Source organism: Oryctolagus cuniculus, chromosome 6 (assembly GCF_964237555.1).
Source record: "Oryctolagus cuniculus chromosome 6, mOryCun1.1, whole genome shotgun sequence".
In the NCBI taxonomy this organism is placed as follows: Eukaryota; Metazoa; Chordata; class Mammalia; order Lagomorpha; family Leporidae; genus Oryctolagus; species Oryctolagus cuniculus.
The window spans coordinates 165,108,053-165,122,976 of record NC_091437.1 but is presented as its reverse complement, the minus strand read 5'-3'; the positions used below and the strand labels follow the sequence as shown (position 1 = coordinate 165,122,976).

The 14,924-nt window shown below is 57.7% G+C and overlaps 1 protein-coding gene across 2 annotated transcripts in view; it reads left to right on the top strand.

Annotated features, from left to right (window-relative positions):
* The window catches only part of TRAPPC9 (trafficking protein particle complex subunit 9), a 562,730-nt gene that overhangs the window by 448,373 nt on the left and 99,433 nt on the right, over window positions 1–14,924 (top strand). For both annotated transcript variants that reach the window (XM_070075538.1, XM_070075537.1), the window contains one exon: window positions 12,775–12,865. In XM_070075538.1, coding sequence (XP_069931639.1) covers window positions 12,775–12,865 — 91 coding nt within the window. The remainder of the gene's footprint in view (window positions 1–12,774; window positions 12,866–14,924) is intronic.

The following is a 14,924-nucleotide window of genomic DNA, read 5'->3' as shown; positions in this document are numbered from 1 at the left end:
CAGTTCTTGCGGACTGAGTGGACAAAGGAGGAGGAGGCAGGTCCAGTATCGGCCCCCGCTGTAGCCAGGTGCGCCATGGCCGTGAGCTCATTCAGTTCTACATTTCTCAGACGGGCCCCTGGCACTGCATGGAGGGAATTGAGTCTCAGCCAGGTGTCGTGAGCTGTCACACAGTGTCCCCCGTAAGTCCCAGCCTGCAAGGGGGTAGGGTGGGCAGTGACAACTTGGGTCTTGTTGGGTGGGGACAGGAGGGGCCCTGGGTGCTGACCTGTATGTCTCTCGGATGGGACCCTGGTGCCCGGGAGTGACTTGTTCTTTTTGCTAGCAGGACTCTGGGAGACTCCTGGACCTCCTGCCAGGAAATCCCCTGGGGAGGAGCTGGTCTCCTTGCTTGGGGTCGTGGGGTTTAAGCAAGGCAGGCCTGCGCTGATCTGACACCATCAGCAGCACCCAGTGGCAGATACAGCAGTGTGCTTGGTGCCCAGTTGGAATCTCATGGATGTCTCGCTCTGGGACTCAGGTAATAGCAGGAAGCCTAGCCCCAGGCTGCACAGAGAGATGGGGCTCTGCCCTCCTGGGGCACCCAGCAGCATCTGACTAATGTCACAGCTGCCACCTGCCGGGGCTGCACCTGTCTCTTGCATTGCACACCAGGGTGACCTCGTCCTCCTGTGTGAGGTGAGAAGTGTGGAGGAACGCGCACCTGAGCTCTCAGAGCTGCCTCCAGCACGCGGCCTTCTAACAGGACCCCAGTGGCCCACGGGCCCCTGGGATTTTGCACTCTTAGCAGAGAAGTACAGAAGAGTCTCCGTGTTTCCCTGTGAAGCCTGGCCTCCTTCAAGAGGCTGGCATCCTGTTTCCCGTGCGCACACAAGTGTGGATTGAGCGCCTGCCTGGGGCTCAGCACACCTGCCCCACAAACCTGCTGCTGGAGAGTGCCCCGGAGGCAGACGTGACCTCGGTGACGCCGTCTGGGGGTGACGTCTGCGTGAGACGAGCAGCAGGCTTCGGTTGCTGTGCCCCTGAATTGAAGCAGAGGGAAAGCTCTGTGACTGAATTGGCTAATAATTTCATTATGCGTTTCTTAATGTTTTCTAGATATTTAGACTTTGTAAAAAAAAAAAAACTGAGCCTGCGTTGACACCGATCAGTTACAGCAGTGGCCCTTCTGCGGCACGCGTGGCCGGTGACCTGTTGTAGCAGGAACAGGGGCTCCTGTGGTGGAGGCACAGCTGCCTGCCCTGATGCTTGTGCCCTGGCACGTTCCCCTGTTCTGTGTGTGGGGCCTGGACATGTCCCCGTCGGGGGGAAAAGACACGGAGGCTCAGCTAGGAAGATGCTGGCAGGCCTGGGCAGTGTCGCAAGCCACAAACAGGAAAAAGGCAGGTGTGTGAGGTCCTCTGTGTGCCAGTGATGCTAGAGGGTGCGGCAGGACTCACAGGGGCCCCTGTGCTGTGGTGAGAAGCCACGCCTTTCCCATCAGGGCGGTGGGAACCTGCAAAGGCAGAAGGAGTCTTGCTGTGGCCAGGTTGAGGTCACAGCAAGCCACGCTGGCCACCACATAACCAGATCTCGGAGAAGCGAGAGTGACCTGAGGAGTGGGCTGAGGAGCTGTGCTGTGAGCAGTCCCAGCTAGAGGCTGTGAGAGACTGGGCACCGGCAGCAGCAAGTGAGGCAGCCGTGCCCGTCACCCCAGTTCAGTGCAAGGGCCGCTCGTCCCCAGGCACTGCAGAGTTCAGGGACTCGGAGCCCCTTCTTCGTTTTTCCTGTCCTTCCTTTCTTGTGGCAGACAGAGCTGGACTTGGTGGCCGTTGTTCCTGCGCCGCCCCCGGCTCTGTGAGCATGACTGTGGGACCCACTGACTGCAGCAGGCCTGAGAGGCCCCCACTGTGCACGTGACACGTTCTTGCCTGGCCTCGTCCCAGCGCTGTGGAGGAGGCTACAGGGTTTCCCATGGGAGCCTGAGACTCGCGCCATTCAGGCCGCCGTCCCTAGGAGCTGGCCACTGCATCCCAAGTCCCCTGCCGTGACCTCGGCAGAGCCCCGCTGCCTAGGGAGGTCACGAGGGCTCCGTCCTTGCTGAGGACAGGGTGGCCTTGTGTGGAGGACTAGCCTAGGATGGTTAGCTGTTCAAGGATGTGAGCACTGGGGCCTTCACCTTGGTGCTCTGAGCCCTGGAGCTTGCTAATTCTCAGTAGGAGTCTCCCTCCTGTGTGGCCAGCCCTCGTGTGTGAGAGACTCCCTTTGTTCTCTAAGAAATCTATTTCTTTTTTTCAGCCCTCTCACTTTTCTTATCCCTAGGCCTATGGTGAGAAACCACTTCCTGGGTGGTGGCTGGCCTCGCCACACCCCACAGCGTCCCAGGGCACAGTGCCCAGGAGGGAGGGGCCCAGACAGGACAGTCAGACTTGATGGCTGCCTGGCACCCTTCACCTGTCTCCTCCCGGCACGACCTGTGCCATGGCCTTGCTCTCTTTCCTTCTCTGTTCCCTTCCTCCAGTGGGGACGGTGCTGGCCCTGCCTCACCAGTGCCGCGGGGCAGTGTGTAGCCCTGCGTGGGCCGTGCTTCTCCGCCCCCAACCCGCCCAGCCTGCATGGGGCCTTCTGTCCTCTCCTGCTTTTATCTTGGTTCTATCCCGGGATCAAAGTTTTCACAAGGGACTGCTCAGACTGCAGCCTCTGTGCAGCTCTCCCCCTGCTCCGCCCATTTCTCGTCAACGACATTGGTCCTTTAGAAAGGGCGTTTCCTGGCCAGCGCGCGCTGTCTTGACGAGCCAGGCTTGTTGGCAGCGTCTGCTCAAGGAGCCAGGCTTGTTGGTTAAAACCGTAGATTCAGCTCCCCAGTGTGCCCTCCTTTTAACCTTCCTCTTCCCCTCTGGCTACCAGTATTGGATTATTTTTACAGGACTTGGAAAATCTTAAGATAGCCAGCTCTCTCTGTGTACTCTGTTAATAGCAAATGGTAGCTCCAAGCACAGGACCCAGAACTTGCATCTGACTTTGAGCCAAGACTAGAGAGGCTGCTGGGATCAGGCGGGCCCTGCTGCTCCCAGCAGCTAGGAGAGGAGGCCAGGGGACCTCGGAGGGCCCTGTCTGCCGCTGTCGGGCCACAGTGATGAGGGCGGCTGCCGAGTGTTCTGATAGCCCACCTGCATTGCACAAGCATTTTGCTTATCCTATACCTGGGAGACAGGTAGTCTCTACCCCTTCTACTCACCAGACATAAGGGAATTTTGGAAGTGCAGTGACTTGCCTCAGATTGCTATACCAGTGGGACCCTGAGCTTGCTCATTCTCCCGTTGAATCAATGCAGGTCATTCACCTGCGGTCATGGCCACAAGGCGTTGGCAGATACGAGCTCCGCATCACAGCCCGCTCCCCCCGCCTTTGTAAGATGCCTGGTCATCCTGTGCCCTGGCCTCAGGTGCGCTCCCTCTTATTCATGCTGAAGATGGACCTTGCTCCTGTCCTCCCAGAAGCCCTGCTGGCACTGGCCTCCCTCCCACCCTGCCCTGGGCTCCGCACTGCCCTGGGCTCCACACTGTCCTGGGCTCCACACTGCCCTGGGCTCTGTGAGCCTGTCTCCCTTGCTGCACTGTGCTCTCTCGAGTCAGGTGGAATCCCATCCTCCCAACAGAGCCAAGTCTTGAGGACCTGCTAGGTGCTGGAGAGTGTGCTGAGCGCTGGCAGAGCCACAGGTGCACCTGCCCCACTAGAGCATCCCCACTTCCCAGCCCCGCCCCGAGTGTGGTCCCAGCACATAGATTCCCAAACCTTCGAGGGAAGCATTTCCAGCCCATGGCACAGCCAGTGGAGCACTGGGCAGCCTGGCTGCACTGTGCTGAGTGCTGCAGTGAACAACGAGTTTGCAAGCAGCAGCACTGACCTGAATTGAAACCAGTCCCTTTCCAAAGCCATCCCTGAACACACATGCATCTGGCTCACACGAGCTTGTGAGATTGTCTCATCTCATTCCCCATTGTTTGGTTTTGTTTATTCAAATCTCTTCAAAGACCATTTTGGGCATTGGTGAGAGACTTGCTGACATAGCCATGTCCAATCCTCATCAATTTTATTTAGAGATTGATTTATTGATTTGAGAGGCAGAGTTACAGACAGAGGGAGAGATGGAGTGAGATCTTCTATCCATTGGTTCACTCCCCAAATGGCTGCAACAGCCAGAGCTGGGCCAATCTGAAGCCAGGAGCTTCTTCAGGGTCTACTACATGGGTGCAGGAGCCCAGGGACTTGGGCCATCTTCCACTGCTTTCCCAGGCCATTAGCAGAGAGCTGGATAGGAAGAGGAGCAGCCAGGACATTAACCAGTGGCCGTATAGGATGCTGACAGCACGGGCAGAGGCTTAACCTACTGTGTCACAGCACCAGGCCTAAAGACTCATAATTTTAATGAGGAAGTGTGGTGGGCACGGTTGGGCTGACCTTTCTCTCTCCCACTTGCAAAGGCCAGTGGCCGGAACCTCGGAGCCCTCTCTGTCCCTCTCATTCTATATGGAGAAGCATTTTTAACGTGTTTGGCTGCTCTGAGGGTGAGGTGGAGGCCTGGAGATCCCATCAGCAAGCCGGGCATTGGACACCCAGCAATCTGTGACCTGGACTGGAAGATGGAATTCCTCTGTGGGTGCAGAGGTCAGATAAATGTCCATGGTTTGCAAGGTAGAAGGATGCAGCAGTGCCTCTGTCTCAGAGCGCACCCCTAGAGGGACCCCAGGCTCAGGGACCGAGGACAGTTCCTGTCTTGGGGGACCGAGGACAGTTCCTGTCTTGGGGTCCCAGTACTCTCCCCTCACTCAGGCATGCTGAAGGAGCTCCCAGTGGCCGAGACGTTTCTCAGCAGTTCCGCTTTGGGTTCACAAGCACAGCCCTGCGTAGACATGGGGCGCAGTGCCATCAGTCTGGTTGATAATGACCAGGACCGCTGACCTGGAGCACAGCCCCACCCGCCACAACCTGCCTCTGAGTCTTTGGTCCCCACCACTGCTCTCTCTGGAGGGCGATGGCTTCACCTGACGGCTCCTGCCTCTCCCCGGGCTGCGCAGGCTCCCCATCAGCCTCAGTGACTGACGTCTCGATTACGCTCAAAGCAGCTTCTGCATGGAGCTCTGCCTTCTCATGTTCTGAATAAAATAATAAGCCCTTTCAGTATGGTTCTTAGAAGACACAGGGCACTCTGCTTTTGTAATAGGCGTGTTTGGAGACATAATTTTATCTGAATGAAATTTTTTTGACAGGCAGAGTTAGACAGTGAGAGACGTCTTCCTTCCATTGGTTCACCCCTCAAATGGCTGCCATGGCTGGTGCGCTGCACCGATCTGAAGCCAGGAGCCAGGTGCTTCCTCCTGGTCTCCCATGCGGGTGCAGGGCCCAAGCACTTGGGCCATCCTCCACTGCCTTTCCGAGCCACAGCAGAGAGCTGGACTGGAAGAGGAGCAAGAGGGACAGAATCCAGTGCCCTGACCGGGACTAGAACCCGGGGTGCCGGCGCCACAGGTGGAGGATTAGCCTAGTGAGCTGCAGAGTCGGCTTGAATTTTAATGCAAACAGCTGCCATCATTGGTTCAGCGGACACCTTGATCGCCTTGAGTGAAAGGAAGGGCTGCCTTTCGCATCTGCCTGCAGGGAGTTTGGCTTTCAGAGCTGTTGGGAACAACTTGATTCGAAGGCCTTAAGTCTTGGCAGACAAGCATTGCCAGCTGAAGGGAAGCTGTGCCTGGCCCGTGATGCCATCCAGTCTCCCCGGTACTGGGCCTGCGCTGGGGAGGAGGATGCCGATGTGATGCGCTGTCTCCCCCAAATCCACATGTGGTGGACACACACCCCTTAAAATGAAAGGAGTCAGAGTTGGACACACAGAGAACCCACATTTCGGATTTGGCTGTCTGCTGGAAGCGAGGAGGGGCGTTTCCCTGGCTTGCATGGCACTGACGTGTGTGTGTGTGTGTGTGTGTGTGTGTGTACACCCGCAGGAATCGCCGTGTGTTGTGCTCGTGTGATTGGCTGTGGGCTGGGCACACACGCGTCCTCTGTTTTTTGTGCCGCTGTCATTGTGAGCACGCGTATCTTACGTAACAGCTTATGGAACAGCTCACGTCCATATGGCACTTACTGGGTGCCAGGTATCGTTCTGAGCAGATTACACAGCTTGGACTTGACAACAGCTCTCTGAGGTCCTTCCCAGCCACATGGTAAAACTGAGGCCTGGTGGGGTGGGCTCCTTGCCGAAGGTCACCCAGCCAGTAAGTGGCAGAGCTGGGACTTGGAGGCAGCCATCTGTCCGTCCTTGGGGCTGTGGCCTGTGCCCTGTCTAGGAGCAGTGTGGGAGCCTCTGGCCTCTGCCGTGCCCTTGCACTTGTCCCATCCTAGGGGAAGCCCATAGCAAGGGCAGTGTTTCTTGATCCCAGCACTGAGAGGTGCCAGCCCCCCAGTGCGGAGTTGTGTTTCACCTGCTGTCCACCGTGGGAGTCTAGAATGGTCTCCACCAAGCAAGACTTGGCAGCAGTGCACAGCTGTTCCCCTCCCCCTTGGCAGCACCCTCGCAGCGGGGTGTGCCCTGTCCAGTTGGGCCTCTGACGCTGGGGAGACCAGCTGAGCTGCTGAGCACTTAGTGAGATGAGAAGGAGAGCAGCGTCAGCATTCTGAAAGTTCACGATGCAAATTGGAAAACAAAGTCAGGGCAGAGAGGCTCATTAATCATTTAAAGCAGCCTTTCCATTAGTGTAATTCCTATTTATGACAATTTGCTAATTTATTTGAGCTCGAGTGGGGCTGGGCTGAGTCCTGGCACCTGTAGTTGTTTGCTCCAGAGCTGACACATGGGATGCAGTCTGTCTGCTGAGGCGAGGGGGTGCCCCAGGTGAAGGCACACCCACCGGGGAGCACCTGCGTCAGGGCCAGCATGAACACCCCCGTGGGGTCTCCAGCGTCTGCTTGGTAGACCTGGGATCACAGCCAGACACTGCTGCCCCTTTCGGTGAGGCTGGCGCTGCTGGGGTCCACGGGTTCACCAGAGGGGCTCACACTCCCCAAGCTCAGGGTTGACTGAGCAGTCATTTTTCCTAGATACCCGGCCAGGTCATGGTAGACTTCAGTTCCATAAATACAGACAGGATCTCAGAAGCTGCTCGAATGGTTTCAAATGGCCCTTCGCTTATGGTCTGTTCCCAAATATGTCGCTGATAATGGCCTAGCAGGAAATGAGAGGCGAGGTGTTTTATTAACCGTCTGCATTTTCTTCGCATCTGGCTGTGTTTTTCAGCTTTGGAAGCGAACATTGATGGCTCCCAAGATACATAAATTAACCGGGACAGCATGCACGAAAGCGTCTGTAAACAAAAATATTCTGCACAGGTATCGATTAATTAATCAGATATAATAAAAATGATGGATGACCAATGAGCAGGACATATGGTTGCACGAGAAACTGGGCTTCTGGAGAGTAGGAAGATGTCCTCTTTATCTTCCTGTCCCTAGCGTCTAACCCCACACAGGTAGCAGGTGTGTGAGATACGTGAACTCAGTGAACCAGGCACTCATTAGAGAGGAAAACACAGCATTATGGGGCTGGCCCTGGATAGAGGTTCTTCAGGGAAGAAGCAAGATGGGCTTCTGGGCAGGGTAGGTAGAGAGGACGTCCTGGAGGAGATGGCGTTTAAGCTTGGTGTGTGTGTGTGTGTGTGTGTTTGTGTGTGTGTGTGTGGAGGGGGATTTGGTGTTCACGGGGCAGGAGAAAAAGAGCTCCAGCTGGAGGGAGAGCAAGAGCAGAGGCACGGAGGCAGCTCCATGGCTGCAGCAGACACGCAGGCATGCACCTGCACACGCTACTGTATGTTGTGTCGTGCTAGTGAGTTGAGGACACTGTTTCTTAGCATCCTGGGCTTAGAGCCACAGGCAGTCCTCTGAGGGCCTGCCTCGTTGGCTTGTGTGTTTCTGCCCCATAAAGTAATGGATTCCCATGGGAAAACCAAGCAGCTGGGAAGGTGGCTGCCTGCTCCTTGACCTTGCTGGTGTGAGGATGGCAGGGGAGGGCTAAGCCAAGCGAAGGCCAACCCCAGACCTTGGGCCTTGCGCTCACTGCCCCCAAGAGTCTGCGACCCACAGGACGTGTAACTCAGTGCAGGTAGAAAGCAGAACTTGTGGTGGTGGTGGTGGGAGGTGGCACTGTGAGAGGACTCTCTGCATCCTGGCAAGGGTGGTAGGACTGCCTGTGGGCCGCTCCAGACACACACTGGGAGCTGGGTTTTAGTGAACTGGGACTTGTGTTATCCCAGAGATGGTCAGCTGTGGCAGTGGGTGGGATTAGCAGACTTTGCAAAGCTGGCTTGGCACCAGCTGAGATTTTATACTCCTTTCGCTGCTGGTGTCCTTGTCCTACCCTCCTGAGAGGGCAGGTGCAAGAACTTGTGGGTGATTTGAACATGTGATTGCTGTGTCCCCTGGTGATGAGGAAGGTCCTGCAGCCCAGGCAGCTCTTGAGCACCACGAGAGCTCTGCAGAGCTTTTCCCCTGGGCTGATGTGGCCGGGCTGCTGTCAGCTACAGGGCCCTGACACGGCTTCGTGCGCGGGCCAGCAGGGTCCTTGCTGGCTTCTGGGAGTACTATGAGGCATCCACACCAGGCCTGCGGTAGGGTCTGAAAGTGACCTCCAGGGTGGGGCTCCAGGGACGCTATCTGATTCAGGGCTGGCCAGCAGGACCTGCTCCCTCATTCCTCACACCCACCAAGCCCTGAAGCCTGGATGTGGCTATAGAGGACAGGGAAGCCGGAGGATAACCCTAAGAAGCACAGGCCTCTTTGAGCAGGAAGGTCCTGGAGCTGTCCTGTGTAGGAGCCACCATGTCAGGAACTGTGGGTGTCGTCTCATCGCTGTCGTCATCATCTACCTGCTCTGGCAGCAGATGCTGGGCTCTGCGGATTTAGGAGGTCATGATAAGGTCATGAGTACTGCTGAGAGGGTGGTGGATGGGCCAGCCAACATCATAGTCGTGGGCACAGGCTCAGGCGTGAGGCAGCTGGTGGTGGGTGTAGGGGGTGCACACAGGGGACTTGCTTGGTTGGTACAGCTGGGTACTTCCGTGGCTCACGTCCGAAAGTGACTTGATACAGAGCTGTGCTTTGGAAACAGACTCCCTGCCCCAGTGGCCCATGGCAACTTGGTGACGGTTCATACAGTGCCCCTTGCCCCTCTGCTTGGGTGTCCCCCAGCTCGTCAGCTGGCTTGTCCGTCGGGCCTTGCCTGTTCCACCGGCCTCTACAAACTCTGCACTGGGGTTTTTAATAAGACTGTACTATGCTCTACTCTGAGGTCTTGCTTTGAAAGTAATTAAAGCGTGGAGAGAGTGCGGGAAGGAAGCAGAGAAAACACGAACATTTGCATGTTATTCAAAAAGATTTATTTGTTCTTTTGAAAGGCAGAGTTACAGAGAAAGAGACATCTTCTGTCCGCTGGTTCACTCCCCAAATGCCTGCAACAGCCAGGGCTGGATCAGGCCAAAGCCAGGAACTCACTTGGGGTCTCCCAAATGGGTGGCACTTGGGCCATCTTCCGCTGCTTTCTCAGGTACATTAGCAGAAGCAGGAAGCTGGATTGGAAATGGAGCAGCCGGGACTCAAGATAGTGCCCATATGGGATGTAGGTTTTGAAGGCAGTGGCACAGTACTGCCCCAGACAGATGCATTTTAAACCACATTGCCTTCCTGGCTGCACCCCCACGTCCAAGGTCTAGAGCAGCTCATGGCATTGAGTCCACAGCATTCTCTGGGGCACGATTACTTACCTTCTCTGAAATGATTTTTGTTTTATTCGGAGTGGGTGCACATGGCTCACAGTGGAACTGTGGCCACCCTCCCCGTTCCTGCCCTGCCCCCTGAGATTCCATTTTAACTCTTTCTTTGTAGAAGTTTTTGGAATTTCTGAAATTATAAGTAAACACAAACATAGTCTTATTTTTAGTCCCTTTTACACACTCACACACACACACGAGGAATATGCTGTCTTGCATCCTGCTTGTTTCACTTACTACGTTTCTTGGAAAACTTCACGCATCCTCTGTAGAGACCTTCCTGTCTCTTCTCTCCACTGTGGAACATTGCAGCAAAGCGTCCGTGTGCTTGGTGCCCACAGCTCGGTCAACAGGGCTGCTCTCGGCTTTGGACGTGTGCCACGCTGGCTGGTGTGCGTGCTGGAGGAGCCTGGCAAGGAGAGCACTTGCCACTGCAGTGCAAGGCAGCGTGGTTGCTGCCCCTCGCGGGGTTGGGCCAGGACCCCCGCCCCCGGTGGCTGAAGCCTCTGTCGTCCGGGTCCCCAGCAGCCTGAGCTAGCTAAAGAGAGCCTGGGAAACACTCCCCAGAGTGCCCACCACCTTCCAGGGGCCTCTCCACATCAGCCCTGGGCCTGCCCTCTGGGACCCAGGTGCAGGACTCTGAGCCTAGGATACAGCATTCCCTGGGGAGCATCCCCTGCACTGAGGGCGCATCCCCATGTGCCAGTGGGCTGGGTGGGCCAGGAGTGGGAGCTGGGGGTGGGGTGGGGTACATTGATCCAGCACTACACACATGCCACTGCTTTTCCCTGGCTTTGGCTAGAGCCAATCAGAGCGTGAGCTGGGGAGGGGCCTGTGATGTCTTCCACAAGGCAGAAAGTTGTGAAAGGAGCGAATTCCTCTCCACCCCCATATCCTGGAGTCTGCGGGGGCCTTTCTGGGGGAGGAAAGGTGCTGGGATGCTCGCTGGGGACCGTGGCTCTGGGCCAAAGCCTGGGAAACTGACCCAGTAGAGGTGGCCCTGTGAGGAGACCCCCCACTCCCGCCAGCGTCACCAGGTCCTGCGCTGGGGATGGGGTCTCCTCTGAGACCAGCATGATTGGCAACGGCTCCAGGGGCAGCCTCTCCAGACTTCCCAAGTGCTTCCCGTGGGCACGGCTCAGGGAAAGTGCTTGTGCCCTGCACCTGGGCACTGCTCCTGGCCTCAGCGCTCTCTCCTGAGTACAGTCGTCCTCGCCCAGGCTGGCTGTCCACCGACCCTGCGGCAGTGAAATTCCTTCTGGTTACTGTGCGGCAGCCCCACCACCCGGCTCCTGCACTTCCTCCTGTCCCACCCAGCACAGCATCCTCCCCCATCCCAGTTCCAGTTTCTGGACTTGACTCCTCCCCTGGGGACTGGCTTCTTTCCCTGGGGAAGTGTCACACAGGTCGTCTGTGTCCTCACACCCGCCAGTTTCCTTCCTCTCCGAGGCTGCGTAGCGTTCCCTTGTGTGCACCAGCTGCTGTTGGTGGGTCTGTTCCTCTGTTGCTGGACGCTGGGGTTTCTTCCACCCTTTGGATGCAGTGGACAGCGCTGCTGTGACCATTGGTCCACAAACGTTGTGCTCAGTTCTTTGGGATCTCTCCTCGGGGAGGGGCTTGCTGGAGAGTGGCATTTACTGTCCACAAGGCTAGCTTCCCCCCCAAACCCCGCAATCTGTGAGCTCCTTAGGCCTGGGCTCCCAGCCTTGGCTCAGTGTCTGTAAAGGAACAGGAGAGCTTCCTGGGGGAAGGGAAGCCTGAACGGAGAATTAAGGGAGAATTAAGGGATTAAGGGAAGTCAGGGGGAGCAGGGGCGGGGGCGGCCTCCCCATGCCGGAGGCACAGGGCCTGGTCCAGAGCTGAGAGAAGTCCCACGTGCTGCGCTAGACTCAGGAGCCAGGGCTTCCCAGGCCTCTCTGCTCCTCACCCTGCACTGCTGTGGCCAGCCCGGCTCTCTCTTGGCCGTGCAGCTTCCTGTGGACGCGGGATTGGCCTGTCTTGCCGGGGCCTCCGAGCCAACTCCCAGCTGAGCCAGCCCCTTTGGCCTCCATTCCCTCCAGGTCCTGCGCCCTCTCCGTCCAACTCCTGCATGGTTCGCCCTCTACCTGCAGAACCCAGCCCCCCCCAGGACACCCCCACTGTGGTGCTACCACCTTCCCACGTGAACCCCTCAACTTCAGGGATCAAGCTGGTTGTCTCTCAACCTGTCACCCCCAGGCCGGTCTGGCTTCAGCCATGCCCCATGCGCCTGTTGAGTGGAATTAACCCCCCAGAGGCAGAGCAGGCTGGTTCCCTGACCCCACTTCCCTGTCACTGGGCTGTCAGACACTGCATGTTTCCTGTCTGACTGCAGCTTACACACAGTGGCAAGAGGGGCGAGGTTCCGAGAGGCACCCTGGCTGGTTGATAGCAGTGCCTGGGGACTTGCGTTTTCTGCATTTCTAAACCTAATTTCTCCATCCACTGATACTCGCTGGGAGGCTTTATGACTTCCTCGATTATGAGCTTGCCTAAGTGAGCCATTCGTAATAATATACATAATTACATCAGGACGTGTAATGCAGCAAAAATGAAACCAGCATGGAACCAAGACGTGTCGGGAAACACACTGAACCGTGGTTTGCGTGTTTCATTAAGGAGTGATAACCTTGCATTTCTCCCTCTTCCCTCCCACAGGAGCAGTCGCTGGGCTCCAGTGACCCCAGGGGACTTCCCTTCCTTCTCCGGCAGTAGCTTTAATGCCACCAGTTGGGGCAGGGCTGGGGGACATTGGAGGGTGGGGGGACACTTGTTTGTGTGCCCCTAACTTCCGTACACTCAGCGTGTTGTCCCAGGGTGGGCTGGGCCATCTCCTGAGAGGAGGGGACACACCTGCTTTGGGGGTGGAGAGGTAGGGGTCTCTGCCTCGAAACTTGTGAACTTCTCTCCCTGCCCGCGGGGCTCAGCAGGAGCCGAGTTTTCCTTAACCTGGTCCCACCCCTCCCTGAAGCGCAGCGGCGAGGCCAGCGTGGAGGGCGTGCTGAGCCAGCTGGTCCTGGAGCAGCTGCAGCTGGCGCCTCTGCAGTGGGGTGAGTACCTCCGCATGACGCCAGTGGCTCTCCGTGCACAGGGAAGTACAGTGGGCGCCCCAGGCGTGGGCAGGTGCTGAGGTAGCCATGAAAACCTGGGGGGCAGCAGGCCCTCTGCAGGTGGGCGTCTGCGCCTGCAGTCCGGTGGGGGGGGGGGGTTCCTTTCCCAAGGCAGCAGAGGTGACTGCGGAGCTAGAGCTGGTGGTCCGGCGCCTCTGCTGTGCCCAGCTCCCTGTGCGGGCTGCCGAGAGCCTTACTTGGAGTGGGTCTGGGTGGTGGAAGAGAGCAAGAGTGTGGCCACTTCCATGCTTTCGCTTCCTTTGCCTGCGCTGGCCTTGGCAGCTTCTCACACCAACGACTGTGGGGGTGCGTGTTCTGGAAACACCGTCGCTCCATTTGATGTTTTACCCTCAAGCGATGGCCATGGTTTAACACCTAGCACTGTTTGCACATGCACGTCTGTCGCCCTGTGACCTTTGACCCCAGCCTGTGCCTTTCTCAGTGGCCTCCGCCGTGCCCCTCTGAGATACAAGTGAGCGTTTCTGCTGCAGGGAGAGTCTTTGTTCCTGGAAAATGATTTCCGTTTTGGGTCGACAGCGAGCAGTCCCGTGCTGAGGCCCTGCGTCTTCTCTCCATGGAGGTGCTGGCAGGGAGCGTCTCCTCTTGATCTAGCCATGCGCTGGCTTCCACAGCCCCTTTAGCCTGCTGGAGGCATGTGGGCTTGATCCCAGGGCTTCGGGATAGAAACAGGCGTTTCTCGGGCACCTGGACTCTCCTGGCTGCTGTGCTGGGCTGGGGCCCCGAAAACCAGTCCTGTTCAATCCATAGGCAGAGAGAGTCCTTGGGGGAGGTAAGCTAGACTTCTGTGAGACGGGTCACAGGCAGGACAGGGCCTGTGCCAAGGAGAAGAGGGGTTCTGCTGGGTGGCGGGCAGCAGGTGAGGGGTAGCGGTGGCCCAGCCCCAAGCCAGGTTCTGTGTTATGGCACTGGAGCCTGGGCTAGGGGTGGCCCAGCCCCAAGCCAGGTTCTGTGTTATGGCACTGGAGCCTGGGCTAGGGGTGGCCCGGGGAGTGCTCAGGAGCAGACGCCCGGGGAAAATTCAGGTAGGAGGCCCAGCGGTGCGGGGTGGGGGGAGGCCCTGCATTCTCATGTGCTGGGGGTCAAATGTGCTATCTCTCGTGGACGCCTTGCCCTGGGTGAGGGCTGGCTGGGTGCTGTTCCAGGCATACTGTGAGGAAGAGGAGGGTGCTGACACCTGAGGGGCACGGGGCAGAGTTGGGGGAAGTGGTGGCTGAGCCTCTCCCGCCCCAGGCGCTGTGCAGACTGGCCCCACACCAGTCTGGGCCGGAAGCAGCCTGGGCATTTGGGCTTTGTGGATGAAGGTAGGGTCCAGTACTTCATAATGAAGGTCTCCTCTGCTCCTTTTCCCCCCTCCCCAGTGGTCCTAAGAATACCCTTTAAAAAGTTCTGAAGCTGGGGGAGCACTGGACGGAGCCAGGAGTCGGGCTGGCCAGGCACGCCTGGAAGCTGAGGAGACACAAGTGGGGTGGGGCCTACTGTGGGCTCCGAGTGGGAGGTGGGGTGGAGTGGGAGCAGGGGCCCTGTCTGGGCCACATTCTCTGAGAACAGGGGTCTTTTCAGTTGTCTCAGATTTCGGTTTTGGGTTTGCCATGTATTGGGTGGGGGTCGGAGGGGGTCGTCGGGTCCCCGAGCCTCCAGCTCTCAGGTGTCCGCCTGCCTAGCACGCAGGCTGCTCTGAGGACCAGTCATGGGGAGATGGCACTGGTGACTGTGTCTGGTGGGCTGCAGAGCACGGACTTGGTGTAATCACTCATGCTTGAGAAACCGCTGTCTTCATGCAGATATTCCTGTCATCCCTGGAAGATCAGCTCAGATCCAGGAGCCACGCAGCCGAGCCTGGGAGGGGCCTGGGAATCCGTCCCACTGACCCTCCACAGCCCTCGGCTCTGCCCCAGAGCCTGGGCAGCAGCTGGACAGCTCCCTGCCATCTGCAGGAAGCCTGGTCACCTTCAGAGGGAGACAGGGAGGTGCCTGCCAG